The sequence below is a fragment of the Protopterus annectens genome, chromosome 11.part0 (genome assembly GCF_019279795.1).
Source record: "Protopterus annectens isolate FY-2018-M chromosome 11.part0, PAN1.0, whole genome shotgun sequence".
Lineage (NCBI taxonomy): Eukaryota > Metazoa > Chordata > Ceratodontiformes > Protopteridae > Protopterus > Protopterus annectens.
Genome location: NC_056745.1, coordinates 1,309,537,339 through 1,309,556,726, shown reverse-complemented (window position 1 = coordinate 1,309,556,726; position 19,388 = coordinate 1,309,537,339). Strand labels below are relative to the sequence as shown.

The window sequence follows — 19,388 nt, the reverse complement described above, 5'->3', positions numbered from 1 at the left end:
CCACCCACTTCCAAGAAGCATGCTGCTCAACTGGCTAACCTGTACTGACCATATATATTACCTGCCCTTTTCCAATACCTCGGGTCATGGCTGAAAAGGGACTAAGGATAAATTCAATTGATTTAAAAAGAAACAACTACATTTACATAATATACCTTTTTTAATGCCACCACTTGAACAGCACAAAGGTCACTCAAACAATCAGCAATCTTCTCCAAAGGCAGACGTGCAAGAACCATTGCCGTCCCTATAAATAAAAAAAAAAATACCCCACAAATGATTCAAATATTTATTGTTTTTTGCAAATACAAATATAGTTTTCAGTTTTTCTTCCCTATCAAAATAAAGTAAAGTACAGTGTGATGGTGGTGCGTGTGGGACAAGTATTGCATTCACTTCCAGCAAACCCATTTCTGATACTCCATTTTTTCTAATTTTGTTCTGAAATGCTTACACATTTTTTTAACTTTATTTTTTGAAGTAATCAGCTTACTTCACCACCTGCCATTAGTTGCTCCAATAAACAACACAGCTAAAATAATACTTTCAATATAAATCTTAGCCAAATATTGGGTGAATGTAAAGGGATGGAAAACCAGGTAAGTGAATACTCTCCCCAATCAGATGATCTTCAAGAAAGCTCTATGCAGGAATCCACCTGATTCTCCAAGGTGCAACAATTCATTAACGTATTACTGTGCATGCAGTCAAAAATCTTGTACAATATCACAACAGCTCAGAAGTACTTTTCACTGAATTTTGGAAATCAGACCTTTTTCCCCCAAATGTGAAGTAGGCAGGTGGTGTACAAAACAAATGTTGCATGATTTTTTAAATGCTTCGGATTTATTCATGAAATGTTGTTTCATTCAAGTCAGTCGAATAGCATTCATGGATGATTTGTGCGATGTGCATTTTTTCCAAATATTTTTATTAAATTTAAACATATGAAAATATTACATACATTCTAATGTAAGTTTTGAATAGATAACTATGTATAATATTTACATATGGCCTACTATGAGAAATATTTCACAAGAGAGAAATGATAAAACTGTTCATTTACCAATATACATTCAGAATATTTAAATAACATTCAGTTAAAATTATAAAGAATGAGTTGTTTTAAGAGTTTCTATTAAACCAAGAACTTTGATCTAAGGATTATCAGTCCATTTCCTGGGGTAAAGTCTTGTTTCCTTGACATTTATTTATGTGAAAGCTGAATCTTCCAATAATAATATAAACTCTTCAAAGGTGAGTGGTGCAGTTAATTTCCATTTTCTAGTTAAACATTTTCTTGCCACTGCATAAATAGTCAAGAGGAGATAAAGATTGTATCTCTTCATAGTATTAATGACATTTACATTCAATACAATTAGAGGTTTGGATAAAGTAAATTAACTGAAAATAAAGCTTGACAAAATTTACCTGTCATCCTAATACTTATTAATTTTGTTACAGCTATAAATAATGTGTTCCCAACTGGCTGAACATTCCATAGAACATCTCCAACAAACAACAGTGACAGATGATTGTATTTTGGCAACTTTGTTGGGACTATAAAAAGCTCTGCGTAAGAATTTCCACGTAAAGATTTTCCACAATTGGAGATTAGAAGTTAATTTCATAGAGAATAGTAGAATGGATTTGACTTCTTGGGACAAATTTCAAATTTGACCTTTATCAATAAATTTAAAAAATTTTGTTTGGGTATAGTTTTGTAGTTTATTAGAATTGTGTAAAGCTTAGAGATTGAGTAAGGCCAATTCCGATTATTGTAAATCAGATTTTGAATATGGAAAATCATCTTGGGTTTAGTTTTAAATGGAGTTATTCATTATTCTACAATGATGTTGAGAGTGAGAAAGAATACTATGTAAAATAATCCAGAGCCTGAGATATTACAAATATTTTTTTTATTTCATGAGTCTGTAGTACTAAGTCTTTTACGCAGTGTTGCCAGCAAATGAATGGTTTAGAATCCCAGTCTTGACAGACATTTTTGTGAATTCTGTTGGTATAATTTTTAGAAATCCTAAAGGGGATTAAAAAATCCCACCAGAGTTTAACATCTAGATTTGAGTTTATAAATGTTCTGATATTACTATAAATATGATTTATTATGTTTACTTTGGTAGGTTTTGCAATATTATATCGTAAATTAATGCCAAGTACATACCATAGATTGACGTTTTGATTATCCACTGAGAGATTACCAGCTAATTTGTTTCCATTTAAGAAAATGACTGTATGAAGGGATTTCCACATAGATGAGAAATTAGGATCTACCCAATTAACGGCTAATTTGAGAACAGAAGCTTTAATATAGGAATCAAGATCTGGAAAGTTTATTCCCCCCTGTTCCTAAGGTCTAATGGGATGGCAGAGTGCAATCCTATTTCTTTTTGGAAACCATAAGAAATTTAATACAATTTTGTTAAAGTCATTTAATATCATTTGGAGGCATAGGAATGGCTTGGACAACATAATTTATCTTTGGGAGTAAGGACATCTTTATTAATTGTGGTCTGTCTTCAAAATTTAAAAACAGTTTGTTCCATTTTTCTATTAGTGATTTTCTAGTAGATAAAGTATTTGTATAATTTGCGGTTACTGCTGTATTTGTGTTATCACATAAGGTTATTCCTAAGTAATTTATGGATGATACTTGTGTGCCAATTATGTGATTAGAGTTAAAATGTGCGTTGTGTTTTCTATTTATCATATCTGCATTTTTGTTACTTATTCTTAAGCCTGAATTAAGATAAAATTTAGAAGTTTGTAAGTCCAATTTTTTAAGAGATTCATCTGAAGCCCCCAAAGTTAGAAGAATGTCATCTGCAAAAAGCATAATTTTAGAGTTGAATTGTCCATGTATTTTAATACCAGTTATTTCTGGGGATTGACGGACAGTAATTGCAAATATTTCAATGGCTAAGGCAAACAGAATAGGGGACAGAGGACAGCCCTGTTTAGTTCTTTTGATAATTTTTATGGCTTCCGAAGTAAATGGGCCAAGTTTTACATAAGCAAGGTTGTTACTACATAGACCTTTTACGAAATGTATAAATTGGGAGGGAAAATCAAACATTTCTAGTGATTTAAAAAGAAAGTTCCACTGTAACATGTCAACCGCTTTTTCAATATCAAGGGCAATTAAAACAGCTTATTGATTATATCTATTAACATCTATAAGAATGAGAATCCTTTGAATATTGTCACGTGTTTGTTATGAATGAAGCCTGTCTGATCTTCATGTATGATGTTTACTAAGGATTTCTTGATCCTATTTACTAAGATGGAAGTAAACACTTTATAATCATTGTTAAGAAGTGAAATAAGTCTATAAGAACTGCAAAATTCTTTTATGGTACAAAAAGAAAACCAAAGAATAGGAATTAGAACTGCAAAATATAAAAAAACAATTCATTGATATAAATATAGATAATTCAGTTGATGCATTTACTAAGAAAAAAGGAATAGATCAGCTAAATAAAAAATAAAATGAAATAAGACAAGACCAATTTCGCTTTAGAAAAACTGAAACTTAACTCGTACTCTATGTCTCCTAAACATATTCATAATTATCAATGAGAATAAAAAACAATCCATTAAAAACAGTATCACAAAAATTATACACAAGAGTAAAAATAACAGAGCAGTTTCAGATATTACTGATATTCTTGATGCTTTTAAACATCATTATTCTGATCTTCAAACCAATATTCCTCAATTCAAATTCTATAGATTTAGACATAAAATGATCTACTGCAAATAAATTACCAGAGAAAATAAAATTAGACTTACAACAACAAATTTCATTAAAAGAGATAATTGATAATACTAAGCAAAGCAAAAATAACAAAGGTCCTGGAATAGATGGAATCATAAATAAAATATAAAAAATACTACCAACTCCTGCCTTAACTTTATTTCATAATGCTCTAAATGTAATTCATTCTCAACATTCGGTTCCTCCCTCTTGGAGATATTTTCTAATTACGCCTATTCCAAAGGGAAATAAAAATGCAACTTTGTGCAATGTGCATTTTTGACATCTCATTATGTACAACTGACAAAAAGCTGGATATTCCCTTCAAATTCCTTGTGGTCGCTACATTAATAAATATACTCAAAATGAAGTTGGGCGTCGACATAATGGTTAAGGTGTTTACCTTACAGATACGAAGTGCAGGGTGTGCTTCTCACCTGTGGGAAGCATACCAAGGCTTAAAAAGGCCCCCTGAGGTCATATGCTAGTAATCACCTATGAATCTTACAAAAACAGATAGGGCAAGACATACATGTATTTTCTTTGTTTTTGATACATTCCTTGCCTGTCAATCATCTAGCCCCTCCCAGACAACAGGCCCATTAATTCCACTATCACTAGGTTAAGGACTGGACAAAAGGGGCATTTCACAGCTACAAGGGCTGGTTCAATGGTATTCTGCTTAGCCCTATGCTCCGACAGACATCCAACTTGCAGAGTCAAAGGGAAAACTGTAAATTACAGTTGTGTACACTTACCATAAATGTAGATGTTAGAGTGTATTCACTGTTGCAGTCATTACATTTGGGTAATCTGCTGGCAGGTTGCCCTCAGTCGGCCTGATTAACAAAGTCTTGGGTACTGGGTCGGTTGCTGTCTCTTCTTCCATGACGTCAGGGGCATAAAACATGCAGCCAACGCCATTACAAGAGTTTTTCTTGCCCCAGATGTCAGGTGCCCCCAAATGGGGAGCAAATATATATAATTAGAGACACAAAAATATACCTCCAAACAAAAGCAAATACACCAAAAAGGCTTTTAAGCATAGTAAAAGAAAGATGAGGTATAGTAAAAGAAAAACAGGGGGTTGGAGGGAGGGTAACCAGGACTGCAACAGTGAATACACTCGAACATCTACATTTATGGTAAGTGTACACAACTGTACTATGTTCATCGTCTTTTACTGTTGCAGTCACTACATTTGGGTAGATTCCCAAAGCTAAGGTTGGGAGGGTGGATCTTATACCTCATTAGGAACAGCTATAATGCCCTGCAAAACAGCAGTGGCAAAACCAGCTCTTGATTTAGAGAAAATAGATAAGTGATAATTCCTTGGTGAAAGTATGCAATGAACTCCAGGTAGCAGCTTCTAGAATATCCCTGGTAGGAACACCTCTGAGAAAGGCTGCTGAAGTAGATGCAGCCCTGGTGGAATGAGATCTGATCCCCTGGGGGATATGTTTTCCATGGTGCTTATAACAGAAATGAATACAATGGCTTATCCATTAAGAAATAGTTTGTTTTGAAATAGCCTTCCCCTCTGCCCCTGCAGCAAATGCTACCAGCAGTTGTTCAGATTTTCTTTGAGATTTAATCCTGTCCAAGTAGAATCCAAGTTGTCTGTATACATCCAATGAATGCAGAATACGCTCGCCCTTGCTCTGTGGATTGGGAAAGAAAGTTGGCAAATGAATGGACTGATTAAGAGCCACACTGGATATCACCTTGGGCATGAATGATGGATTGGTCCTAAGTGACACCCTGTCTGTGTGAAAGATGATGAAAGGCTCCACTACGATAAGGGCCTGTAATTCAGATATCCTTCTAGCTGAAGTGATTGCTAAAAGGAAGGCTGTTTTCCAGGAAAGACATTTTAAATCTGCAGTTGTGGCTGGCTCGAAAGGAGGTCGAGTGAGTTTTTCCAATACAAAGTTAAGGTCCCAGGCAGGAGTTGGAGCTCTCCTTGGTGGTCTCAAATTTTTGGCCCCTCTGAGATACTGCTTCAGAAGAGGATGAGGGAAGGGGGGGGTATGTGTTGTAATGAGCTGAAATTGCTGAGGCATGGAGATGTGTGACACACTGCGCAGGAGAGGATACCAATGTTGGCGAGGCCAATCTGGAGCAATCAAAATCATTTTTGGTTTGTCCTGTTTGACTTAGTAGAACTTTGGAGAGCAAAGGCAGAGGGGGAAAGGTATAGACTGTTTTTCCAGCTGAAGGACAGAGTATCCACTTACCAGGCTTTTTTGTGATGAGTCCTTGTGCAAAATTTGTCCCAACTGGTAGTTCTGGGGTGAGGCATAAAGATCTGTCTGGGCTCCCCCATTTGCGTGTCAACATGTTGAAAATCCGTGGTTCCAGTTTCCATTCATGAGGGTCCATGAGATTTCCACTTAGTTCGTCTGCCAGAACATTCTGCTTTCCTGGCAGGAATTGAGCCTGTAGTTGTACTTGGTAGCTCAAGGACGTGCTCCACAATGCCATGGCTAGTTTGCAGAGGGGGTAGGAATGTGTACCCCCCCGCTTATGTACCACATAACCGTGGTGTCTGCCTTTATCAGTAATTGTCCTGGCTGAAGATAGTCCTTGAAGGCTGTCAGTGCATTCTGTACAGCTAGCATTTCGTTTTGATTGATATGAAGGTGCATTTGATTTGGGCTTCATTTGCCCTGAATGCGCTTCCCTGCCAGGTGAGCCCCCCCCCCTGCATAGTCTGATGCGTCTGTAGTTGGGGTTTGGGCGGCAGACGGTGGTGTGAATGGCAGTCCCTTGTTTTGGAGGCAGGCCTCTGCCCACCATAGGAACTCTAGGCACAGGCAAGGTATGATAGGAATCATTGTTTCCAGGCTGTGACAATGTTGATTCCATAAACTTTTTAAGTACCACTGACATTTCCTCATAAGCAGTCTTGCATATGGAATTAGAAGAATGCAGGAGGCCATGAACCCCAAGGCTTGTAGTATTTGCCTTGCAGATAGCAGGGTTTTTGTGGCCACCTGTTTGAAGTAAGTCACCAAATGAATTTGCTTTTCTGGCATAAGGAAAACCATCTGGGCAGTTGTATTAAAGCTTGCACCCAGGAATGTAATCTTTTGAGAGGGTACCAGTTGAGATTTCTTTTCGTTTATGGTGTACCCTAGACAGGTTAGAACCCCTTTTTACAAACGTCAGATGATTTAGAAGAATGGCCTGGTTTTCTGCCTGAATTAGGCAATCGTCCAGGTATGGATATACTTGAATATTTCTTTGCCTGCAAAATGCAATTACTGGAGCCAGGCACTTTGGCTTATCTACTGCACACAGGGCATTCACAAAGGGCGGTGCAGAGAACTGATAATGCATGCAGCCTGCTTTGAAGCAGAAGAATCTTCTGCAAGATTCCCTGATTGGGATATGAAGGTAAGCCTCAAGTCTAGAGTTGCCAACCAGGCATCCTTGCCTAGCATAGGAAGTAACTGGTGAAGGGTCAGCATCTTGAATTTTGGAATGTCCAGAAAGGTGTTTAGAGCAGACAGGTCCAGAATTGGTCACCATGACTTGTCTTTTCTGGGTACCAAGAAAGTCTGGAATAGAAACCTTGTCCCTTTTCCTCTTCTGGTACTAGCTGAATAGCCCCAATGTTTAGGAGGGAAAGAACTTGTTTCTGAGCCTCTGCCCACTGATTTGTGGGCAGGTCTGGCCACCCATTTGGAGTTGGCAGCGTGTGGAAATGAAATCTGTATCATTGGGACACTATGTTTAAAACTCATTTGTCCTGGGTTATAAGTTGCCATTTTCTTGAATGAAGAGCCAGTTTCCCCCCAAAGGGGTGGCTAAGAGGTAAGTGCTTGGTAATTTCAAAGGGAGGTCATTGAGACTGTTTACCATAGGGTGGTGCCTTGTTGTTTCCAGATTTGGAAGTGGAAGCACCCCATTTCTTAGTTCTGAAAGTCCCTTGGAACTGAAACCTGGTGCTTTTGGAATGTCTGGGTTTCGTCGTAGTGGCTCTGAAAGGAGCTGGAAAGGACCAGTTCTTAGTAGGCCAATGCCTACTAAACTTAGGAGGTTGCACTTGTAAGAAATCTTTCACAGTTTGCATAGATTTAGCTTTATCTTCCATCTTTTTTAGAACTTCTTCAGCCTTATTGCCAAATAGGTGGTCCTGCTGTAAAGGAGCATCCAAAAGTTTTGCTTTAACATAATCAGGCAAAGATTGCTCCTTAAGCCAAGAATGCCTTCTAAGCACAGACCCAGTAACAGCAGCCCTACAAGAGGCCTCTAAAGAATCAAAACCACATTGCAATGTATGTTTGCCAACTTGTTCAGCTGAATGCAATAAATCCTGCAAATCTTTATTCTCACACAATCAGAAATCAACATCATTTTCTGTTTAAGCAGTCTCATGATATAATGTTGATATTTTAGCATATGGAATTGACAGATTAAAGCCCTGACTGTGAAGGTTGCAGAAGTATAAACCTTTTTACCCCACCTATCCAGCGCCCTGGATTCCCTATCAGAAGGGGTAGGATTTTTAGCAGAGGAAGCCTTAATGCCCTTGGGCCCCTGAGAAATATTTTCAGGGTCCGCAATAGGATTCTTGAAAAGGAATTTGTGGGAGTCAGGAACCCTGCAATATCTGTCTGGTTTGCTAGGGGCTGGAGGCAAGGGATCAGGGGCCATACAGGACTCCGAAAACACAATCAACAATATCTAATACAGGAGGTATAGCCAAAGGCCTATGCTGAAGAAGAAGGAAATCCCTAAGCCTCTTTTTGGATTCAGAGAAATCCTGACTTTCCCAGTGGAAATGCTCCCTTAAGGTATGTAAAGTTTCCCCAAAAGAGAAATCCTTAGGCGGAGAAGCAGAGGGAATGGAATCCTCTGCATCAGAGTCCTCATAAGTAGGTATAGACAAATCCAGATCATTAGAAGAGTCAGAAGAAACGGAGTCCTGACCAGAAGATTAATAGTCAAATTCAATCCTAAGCCTCTTGGGGGGGGGGGGGCTGATTACCCCTGATTAGAGTAATTAAATCTTCAGCCATTTTGATCACTTGTTTTTTAGGCATAAGGGCCTGAACATGTGGCCTGGGCATCAGTATTTCAGACAAAGATCGAGATTTAGGTCTTAACACTGAAGTTGGAGTCTGTTTAATATGCAAATCTGTAAGCCTGAATACACCCTCAGAAGCCAGTGCCTGCTCAGCGACTCCAGACCCATCCAAGAGAGAGACATCCGCGGGTTCCATGTGTGAAGTATCTTGCGGCATACCGGACTCCGAATGGGTCTCAGTAGAGGCCTGCGAATCAGAAGTAGCGGGTATCAGGGCCTGCGAAAGCACCTCACAGAGTACCGGCGAACTGGCAACTGGCTTAGGAGAAGCGTCGTTGGCAGTTTTGGACCTCAATGGCCTGTATCTGTCTTTTTCTTTGCATTTTTTTGGTATTCCGGTAGTCGGATGGTTAACCGATGTCATTTCTGGATAATTAAACCAAGAACCGAAATATTTTGAAGCAAAAATGTACAGATGACGGACAGTGTGCTGATTAAATTAAGCACAAAACCGACAGCAAGGTACGTCATGGTCAGGGCCTAGGCAAGGAATACAGTACAAATGAAAGTCCTTATGAGGTATTTGCTTCCCACAAGTAATACAATTATTAACTTTTACTGACATTGGTAAGGAGCAAGAAAAAGTTTCCCCAATGGGGTACTTGGCTTTTAGTTGAAGACTTTGGTTCTAAAATTCGAAAACGTAAATTTCAGGAGTCGGCCGACCGGCACTTGTGAACTGCTTCGGCTTCGGGCACCGCGCGGAAAGAAAGACTGGTGTAATGGCGTCGGCTGCATGTTGTATACCCAAGACGACCTGACATCATGGAAGAAGAGACAGTAACCGACGCAGGACCCAAGACTTTGTTAATCAGGCTGACTGAGGGCAACCTGCCAGCAGATTACCCAAAAGTAATGACTGCAATAGTGAAACACGAACATCGAGCTGTCTGTTCTGGTTGTACCAGATTTCTGCAATGGAAGCTGCCATTAAGCAGCCCTGCCCCCTCATATTAAGCACAAGATGTGCCCTCCCCCCCAAAAAGAGAGGTGCGTAGGCCATGCCCTTTCACTCTTCTCCCTCTGTGCTTGGCTACTCCAATAACAGGGCTACAAACACCACTAGTCACCTGAATCTCAGTAAGGACTCCATCCCTCGGCACCATGAAGCCAAGCTCAGGACACATCATCCATCTGCTATGTATTGGAGGTTTTCTTCCTGGCCTTTGCTGAAAATGGACATAACCTAGTCGGTCTCTACCAGTAAACAAAAGCAAGCATGCAAGAAAACAGATAAATTAGATATAAAATTAGTAGCTTACTACTTGTAGTTGTAACTTCATATATGACAAAGGTACCAAATGCAGATGACAATTCTAAAAACCAAAGTATATAGCGAGTAGTCCATGTGCGGAAGCAGTAGCAAGAAGTCCCCATAACAGGAGCCAGGAAGGCCAACCTGTCGATCAGAACTCTGCAAAGTTAAGTAGTCTAAAAGAAATTAAAATAAAGAAATATGTGAGTGCTGTACAGTCTGCAATGAGCTACCACTGGAGCTAGATACCCCAAAGAGTAATGCAGAGAACAGACAATGTGACCCAGACACGGAGAATCTGAAAAATTTCTTGAAGCCTGTGGTTACAGGAATGTGATGAGCATATTTAAGTATAATGTCACTATGATGCTGAAAAGAAGGGATAACAAGGTTAGAAGTGTAGCACCTTGAATTATGGTGCTTTCACATAAAAAATGAGAAAGGAAAGCTCTGGAACTAGTCTCCAAGCAGACACTTGCTTTGCTACCAGAAACATTCTGGAATAGTAGACTTTGCCCCTTTGATTTAATAGCAATAGTTTAGGGCTACTAGGGAGAAGTGCTGAAGAACCTCAAGAAAAGCTCTATCTGGTTTGAAAGGTGGGAAGGGACTCACATGAAGGAGGTGTTTGTATCCACTGCCAACAGCATCCATCATGATCCACTTTTAACACCCAAGAGTCTGAAACAATCAGTTACCAAAACGGAGTGTATAGAGCCTGTTTCTAGGACAGATTTTGACAGACATGGGCAGGAGAATGCTGGTATAGTAATTCTGAATCATTAGACTGTCTCTTTTTAGAAATATATCATTGCTTCTTGCTACTCCCCTCCATCCATCTCTTTCTGGTTTCCTGTCTGGCCTGAGAAGACAAGAATGGTTTGTTCTGCTTTTTAAAAGGAAAAGAATATTTCAGAGATTTTAAGAGGGGACCTAAAGATTTTTGGAAACTACCTGTATTAATGTTTCTCTCTCTCAGTAAATTGTTGTGGACATAGATAACAGGTAGAATAAACAAAACCTCACTATCGTAAGCTGAATTTAACATTTCAGACTTGACCTAATCAGAAAGATACTAATTATGCACCTAAGCACATCACCTTAACATTGCAGCAGTGGCCCTAAACACATAACATACACAATCATAAACACTCTTTAAAGCATGTTTTGATATTTCAGAAATGTTAGGGAAAAATTGACACTCCATCAGACACAGACATCCTCCAGGGAGGTCTCATAGAAATGGATAACTGGTGCCAGAGCCATGGCCTTAAGCTAAATGCCAAAAAATGTATAGTCATACCCTTTGGGAAAAACAAGGTAACCCCTAATTACCACATAGGTGATAATCCATTAAACACGGAAGAAGTTATCAGGGACCTGGGGACCCAAGTTGACAGTAACCTCTCTTTTGACACTCACATTGCCAAAGTGGTTAGGAAGACCTTCTACATTGCCCACCTGATCATGAAGGGATTCACATCCAGATCAGGAGAGGTCATTGTACCCCTGTACTCTTCACTTATCAGACCAATGATTGAGTACAACGCCCATTCGAATGTACCTTACCAGACACCTGCAGCAGTTGGAAAGACCCCAAAAGTTCCTCACCAAAAGGATAAAGGGGCTCAAACATATGTCATACGCTGCTCGACTGAAGAAACTCCAGCTCTATTCAGTCGCATACCGTCTGCTCAGAGGTGATCTGTGGCTGACATACAAGGCCATGTCCAACCCGGAATTAATGGACATGCTCCACTTCAAAAAATCCAAATCCACCAGAGCCACGAGAGCAAGAGACTTAAACCTCAACACGGATATAAATAGGACGTGCTGGAGGGACAGATTCATCACCCAGAGACTCCCTACACTATGGAACAGAATCCCAGTCCATGTGAGGCAGAGCCCCTCACTGACTCTGTTCAAGAGAAATCTTGACGAGTGGATGGGAGATCGTAGGTTTACCCCGGGAATCATCTCTGTCTCACTGCTGGACAGAGGCACAGCAAACTAATGGGTATAGTATTCTCATCCTAAGGGGTGGTGAAAGCCACACACACTCTGGCTAGGCTTATAAATGCCCTAGGGCAGATAGCCTAGTATGAACCTATGAACCTAAAAAAAAACTTCCACATGAAGTCTATTAAGGATTATATACTCCAAACTGGAAAAAGAAAATATTCTTTTACCAAATAAACTTGATAGCTTTCCTTCTTTTTTTCAGGGAGAATGACTGGAAGAAATCAAGAGTCTACTCCCATCTGGTGAAGATATGGATATAGCCACAGGCTCAGACTTGCAGTGGAAAAATGATTCTTAGCTTGAAAAAAGTCTGCCTTTTTGAGAACTGAATGTTGAGAATTAATGTTATTACAGGCAATATTAAAATTCATCCTCTAGGGCTGGTACAATAGGAGATATGGGAAGTGGAAAGAGGCATATCTACTTGAAATATATCAAAATAGAGTCTCAAATCGGGGGGGGGGGGGGGGAGATCCACCTTTTCCCATAAAAACACTCATTCATTGTAGCTATTATCTGAGAAAGAAAATTTCTCAGGAGGATTGTGACACCCAAACTTCCTCTGAATCAGTGGTTTCGAGTTTGGAATCTACGGGGGAAAAAAAGCCACGTTACTGTCGATGTCAGAATCCCCTGACATGTTTTCCTCAGGAGCATCTCTGCTGACATTTTCAGGTAAGGATTTCTAAGCACCAGGATTAACTGCCTACAGTGATTACTTAGCTTAGGAACTTACCATAACAATAGATTTCCTACTTATCACTGCTGCAGTACTCTCTACTATAGGGATATCTTGCCAAGGGTAACCATACGTCCGCTCAGGATACCAATGCCTGGGCCATTCCATGCGCCATAAATCAAAAGTATGTCCTATGTACGGTGTATAAATGATGTACGAGTGCAAACTCTTCGGAACTGAATTACCTCAGACGTTAGCACAGTAAGAATTAAAGGTCATGAGATGTGTACATCCAGAAAAAAAGAAAGGAAAAGTCGTCCTCTTGGCCAGGGGGGGGGGGGGGTAGAAGGGCAGACAATACTGAAAAAGTGAAAAGTAGGAAAGGTACTTTTATTGTAAGTTTTTGCTCAGCTGTACCATGTTCTTCCTTAATCACTGCTGCAGTACTCCTTACTATACGGAGAGTACTAAAACTACTGTAAAAAAATCGGGGGAGGAAGGAGGAACTGAGTAACCTCAAAAAATTGAAGATGGACTTAGCAAAACCTGCTCGGGTCCTTAAGAAAACATCCAACATGTAGTAATTAGTAAAAGTAGGCACAAACGACAAATTATCAATAATGGATCTAGCTCTTAGACTCTCTCAAAAAAAAAAAAAAAAAAAAAGCTCCAGAAGAGGCAACTACCCTAGTAAATAAGTTTGAACACAAGTAGGAAGCTGTTTTCCATGAAAAGATTAACAAAAGGGAATGTGTTTTGTAAATCCAAGAAGAAATGGTTTGCTTGGAAACTGCCAAACCCAATTTCTTGTCTTGAAAAGAAACAAAACGCTGCTCTGATTTTCTAGTATCTTTAGTCCTAGCTAAGTCGTATCTGATCTAACTATGAAAATAGAAAGGAAAATCCTCCCACTGCTATTTTGTGGAACAGGAAAGAAGCGAGGAAGATGGATAGCCTGATTCAAAAACAAATTATGGACAAACGTGGGCATAAATGTATGCTTGGTTCAATGAGACACCATGTCTCTGTGAAAAAAACAGAAAAGGAGGAATGGTCATAACAGCCTGAGGTTCACAGACTTTTTTGGCAGAAGTCAGAGCCACCAGCAGTTTTTCGGGTAAACAATTTCAAGTGGAAGTAGAAGCAAGTTCAAAAGGTGGCTGGATCAGCTTTTCAAGAACGTATGTAAGGTCCTAAGGAGGAGGAATGGGTTTTTTTGGAGGCCTAATATGAATTATGCCTTTTAGGAACTACTTCACCTCAAACTTAAAAAAGTGATGGATCCAGTGGCTGACAAATGAGCTTTAACAGAAAAATAAGACAGACCAGAACTACGCAATTCATACTGACAGGAAAAAACAGAATGAATTCCAACAGAAAGAGGATCCTGTTCATTGTCGTGACACCAATACAAAATATCTTCCATTTAACTGCATAAGATTTTCTTACCTCCTGTAAAACCAAAATTCAGACAGGAAAAGGTACCAAAAGGAATCAAAACCCTGTCACCCAGAGTCAGTTGTAGGTTGAGAAGGTGATGGTGAGTGTGAGAGGCCTTTGTCTTGTGTGAGCAGGTCCATCCTGTGGGGCAGCTCATGATGACTGCCTCTAGTAAGGGGGAAGAGAAGGGGAAACCAATGTTCTCTGTGCCAAAAGGGAGTCACCAACATGATTCTGGGCCTGTCCAACATTTGTGAAAAACCTTTGACAACAGGGGAATAGGAGGAATGTATACAGAAACATTTCTCTGCAAAAGAAAGGCACAGTATTCAGTTTAAAGACAGAGTACTTTGCACTCTGGAAAAGTACTTGCTGAGTTCTGAGGAGGAGCAAACAAAGCCACCTGAGGAGTACCCCAACCAATCAACAATGCCCAGAAAAACCTCTTTGTGCAACATCTACTCATGAGAATCTATCCTAGAGCTTCTCAAAGTGTCTGCCACTATATTCTTTACAGACTGCCTGAAGAACCACTTAGTGGTGAATGTCAAAGTCCCATGCTATGAAGGATAGTCTGCAAAAATAGTACAGATTTTGCCCCCAGTTGCTTATGTACCTCACAATCATGTTATTGTCCCATAAAGACACTGGGGGGGGGGTCCTGAATACCAAAGACTATGCAAGGCCTGAACAACCAAGATCAAAGCCTTTATTTCCTTGACACTGATGTGCTCATTTGCCTCCTGAGAATACCCCCCCCCCCAACCTATGAATGAAGCATCTGTATACAGCTCCAAAATGGAGGGAGAAACCAAAAAGGAAGACCTGGATTTTGAGATATCTGGTTGATCCACTAAAGAAACTCCTTCCTTAGGCCAGAGAAGAATTTTGTAAGTGCAGGGGATGACAATGTTGAGGCCAAAACAGCTTCAGATACCACTGGAAATTCCTCATACGAAGTCTGTCAAATGGAACCACAGACCCAGTCACCATCACTATCTCCACCCATGGCAGATGAAGAAGGTACTGAAAAAAATAAAGAGTATGAACTCTGCAACTTAAAAGAACCTGATCCTAAGAAGGAATCAGAACAAACTTTTTTTTAGATTTAAAGTGAAGCCTACACTGGGAAGGATGAGCACTGCAATCTCCAAGTACTGCAAGACAGCCTGCTGAGAAGGAGCTTGAATGAGAAGGTAGACTAGATAAGGAAAAGCTGAATGGTATGAAGTGTGCAAAAGTCTATGACAGACGTGAGACATTTGGTAAATGCCCCAAAGATCAAACTGGAAAGCAGACACCACATAATGCAAGAAGACAACTGTACACATTTTCTGAAAAATATGATGAACAGGAAAATGGAAATGTGCACCCTTCAAGTCTAGAGAAATCATACTGCTTCCAATTCTTCTGCCTCAAGCCTTTCTGAAGGGTTAAAATTCTGAATAAGGGAACTTTCACAAAAGTGTTAAAAAAGGAAAGTTCTAAGATGTCTCCAATAACCCTCCTTCCTGGGAACTAGAAACATCCTGGAATAGTAACCCTTGCCCTTCTGACAAGAAAGGTCTGAAAAGTGTGACGGGACAAAAAAACTTGAAATCAGCAAAGGTAAATGAAGCAACTGGCAAGGAGAAGGCTTAGAAATACCTGAAAAAAGATGAAGGGACTTGCACACCATTCAAACGCCTTCATAAACTACAGGCATAACCCACTTGACTGCTTAATTCTCTGCCAAATTGGAAAGGTCAGACAGTCGGATACAGAGGAACCTATCCAAGAGGAAGGAGTCACATGAAAGCAGGTTCATCAGGAAAGGACGAATTTTACCCCACGGAGTCATGACTGGGTTTCTCAGGAAAAAAAACTTTTAGGGAACCTCTTACCCCTTTAGGGGCTGCTTTTGACATCTATACACAAAAGGACCTGCTCTGAAAGGATAGTTCCTCTGGTACTTGGGAACAGGGGAAAGGGAAATCTGATTCAGGTTTTGCATAGCCTTACCCTTGTAATGTAACACCTCAAGAGGTCTGCAGCTGCAGAACCAGAGTATCCACAGACAAATCTAACAATTTAGCCTCAATATCCTTTGGAGTTGTTTGAAGTCTAAGCCAAGAATACATCAGAATAACTGAACCTGATGCAGCCTACCTTGAAGAAGCATCAGCAGCATCATAGCTACACTTGAACAAATATCTAGCTACCTGAAAAGCACAACTAAGTAAAGAAAGAGCTGAAGAGTTGTTACCATCAAGCTTATCAGGGACAATCCCCCTCAGTTTGTAAAGAAGGGAACGTACACACCTGGTCATGTTTGATAACGGATGGCTCTGAAAGCCAAAGCAGTAGAGGTATACACCTTTTTTCCCCATACTTATCCATGGCTCTGCTATCCTTGTCTGTTGTCAAGACTTTAGGAGACACAATAAGCTTGGTGGATTTGTCAGCTTAGAGAAATGACGAAAGAGATCTGCAGAGGGATTCTCGGAGTCTCAGGAAAACAAAAAACAGGTTTTGTAAGAGGAGGTTGAAACTAAGGGGCTTCAGAAGCAGACCAACAAGTGTCTAATATGGCTGCAAGAACAAGAGGTCCTGCAGAAGGTCTAGGGGGAATCCATCTGAAGGTCATACCACCACTTCTACACAGACATCCGAGAGCTTTCTCACTTAAATGTTGCATCATTTTAAGGATAATATCTCCAAAGAAAAGTTCCTCTCCTCCATCAGGAAATCAGGGAACAAAGTCCTCATCAGTGCCCTGCTTGCAAGGTGCAAATGAAGCTGGGAAGAATGAGCTAAAGACTCCTCCGCAAAAACTAAATCTTCTTTATTAGAAGTTGTCTCCCTAGACGTTTTTAAAGGAGTAGAAGGAAGGCCTACAGGAGGAGAAAGAACTGGTAACACATGAAGATACATCAAGGCTTTAAAAAGACCTTTGGTAAAGTCCTGTCATTCTTTCTGGGGGTCCTAGCAAAAGGAGCAATATGCCTGGTTTTCTGCTTTTAACAGGGACACCTAATCCTTAAAAACCTCAGGGATTCCATGCCCACAAATAACTCTACTTCAGAATCCAGGAATTCTTCCAGAACAAGTATGTGCAGAATCTCTTCAGGCGCTTCCAAAATCACCACCCAAGGGCCCTCTTCTCATCCTCGACAGACACTGGCTTAGCCTAGGCAGACATGCGATCAGCCTGCACTATATTAGCCAATGGGGTCACAACAATGAAGGTGGGCATCAGAACTAGATGGTCTGTGGTCTCCTTGTCAAAAACAATGGAGACATCTGGTAGAGGCTGGACAGAAGTCTTCATTTTCAATTTCTTAGATAACTTCTTTAAAGAAGGCTGGACTTCCAAAGCCATGACACCTTGAACAAGAAGCTTAAGGTGCTGATTTTCAAGACATACCACAATCACATTACCCCTTTCTCGAAAACATGAACCTACAATAAACAGAGCTTAAAGAAAAAGGAATGTACCCTAGCGGGATACTTATCTATCCAAGGCTCAGTAGTCTAGACCTAGGCATACAGACCAAAAATGAAACTCTATGTTTAGACTGGCAGTAAAAAATTTCTGAGGCTTTTGTGCTTGTACATTACTTATATACAGCATGACGTGCATGTGACATATGGTGCACAGAAGGGCTCAGGCTTTGGTATCCTGGTCAGATTTGTGACTCCCTTGGCAGGATATCCCTATAATAAGGAATACTGCAACAGTGACTCAGGGAGAACATCCACCTTTTCTAAAAGACACTATGGCTTAACCTTTTGTTTTTTTTTTTTTTTTCTTTCCTGGTACTGATGAAAACAGACTGTGAGAAGGCACTTCTGCACCATGAAGAGGTCCCTTTCCCCGGCTACACGAAGCAACGTTGCCTGAAGTGTCTCCATGTACAGAAACAATGGCTCTCATACCTACAGGCCAGAGAGAGAAATGATGGTCTGAAAAATGACCAATAGCCACAACAGGGTTTACAATCACATATTAGATTGTCATTTAGATGATCGAATATGTGCAAAAATAATTTTCTCGAATTGAGTTCAATCACCAGAATGTCGAAGCTGACATGAGCAACAGCCGCTACTGTTAGCTTCAACACTGCGGTGCAGATCGCACTACAGTGGGGATTGGGAAATGTCCCCTTACCCTCACTGTAGTGCGATCTTGGAGTTTGTATATATAAGTGGGGGGGGGGGTGAGGGGTTTTCCCCCCACATGTGGGGGGTGCAGGGGGCTTGCTCCCCTGCAAACATTGTTAGTTGTGGGCGGATGTGAGCATTTCAGCAAAGTCGATATTCAACATTGTTGTGCTCCATTCGATATTCCGGTTGTACAGTGTTTTGATTTCCGACAATATTTGTCGGAAATCACTGCATTCATATGACATTCGCAAATATGATAGTAAACCCCACAAGAGACTCACCCACCATCAGCTGAGGCACTGACAGCCTGCAATGTTGGCAAAAGCTCTTTGGTACAAGTTTTCTTTCTAGGTACAGCAGGAGATGGAACTGGAGCGAGGTAAATATCCATGCTGTAACAGATGAGGATGTCATGAAGGTGGTACACTTTTGCTGGACCGAATTAGTTAGATGAGTTGTCAAAGTGTTCATAAGCAGCACAAGTACACTCGCATACACAGTCTTCAATAACAGCAATGCATAAACAGCACATTAAATTCCTGTCAAATAAGTTTTTCAAAAATTCAGTTGGACAGAAAAAAAAAAATGCCAGGTACATTGTCAAACAGTGCACATGAGCATTAACTACCCTATAATAACCCCTGCCCATTTAAAACATTTCCCGACACTAAACTTTTCTTTAAATAACTCAGCGTTTACATAAGCATTACATTTTCTGACCAAAACAGCCCCCTAAATAGATTAGAGCTACAAATGGTGGCCCCTGATAAACATATAGGAAAGTATACCAAGTTTCTTAAAGGGGAAAGCACAAAAGCCCTATTTAAAAAATATATATTTTTTTCCTCTCATTAAAAAGGCAATATTCTGTATGGAAGTGTTCCCCACTGGGTACTTGTCTTTCAGAAATGAATCAGAAAGCTGAACGTTACCCTTTTGAAGCCTCCGAGTTGCTTCTTCATGAGGCTGCAAGAAC

The 19,388-nt window shown here is 40.2% G+C and overlaps 1 protein-coding gene across 1 annotated transcript in view; it reads right to left on the bottom strand.

The window, feature by feature from the left end:
- The window catches only part of TNPO3 (transportin 3), a 2,808,908-nt gene that overhangs the window by 1,607,674 nt on the left and 1,181,846 nt on the right, over positions 1–19,388 (bottom strand). Inside the window, exon 12 of the mRNA XM_044088630.1 lies at positions 156–247. Coding sequence (XP_043944565.1) covers positions 156–247 — 92 coding nt within the window. The remainder of the gene's footprint in view (positions 1–155; positions 248–19,388) is intronic.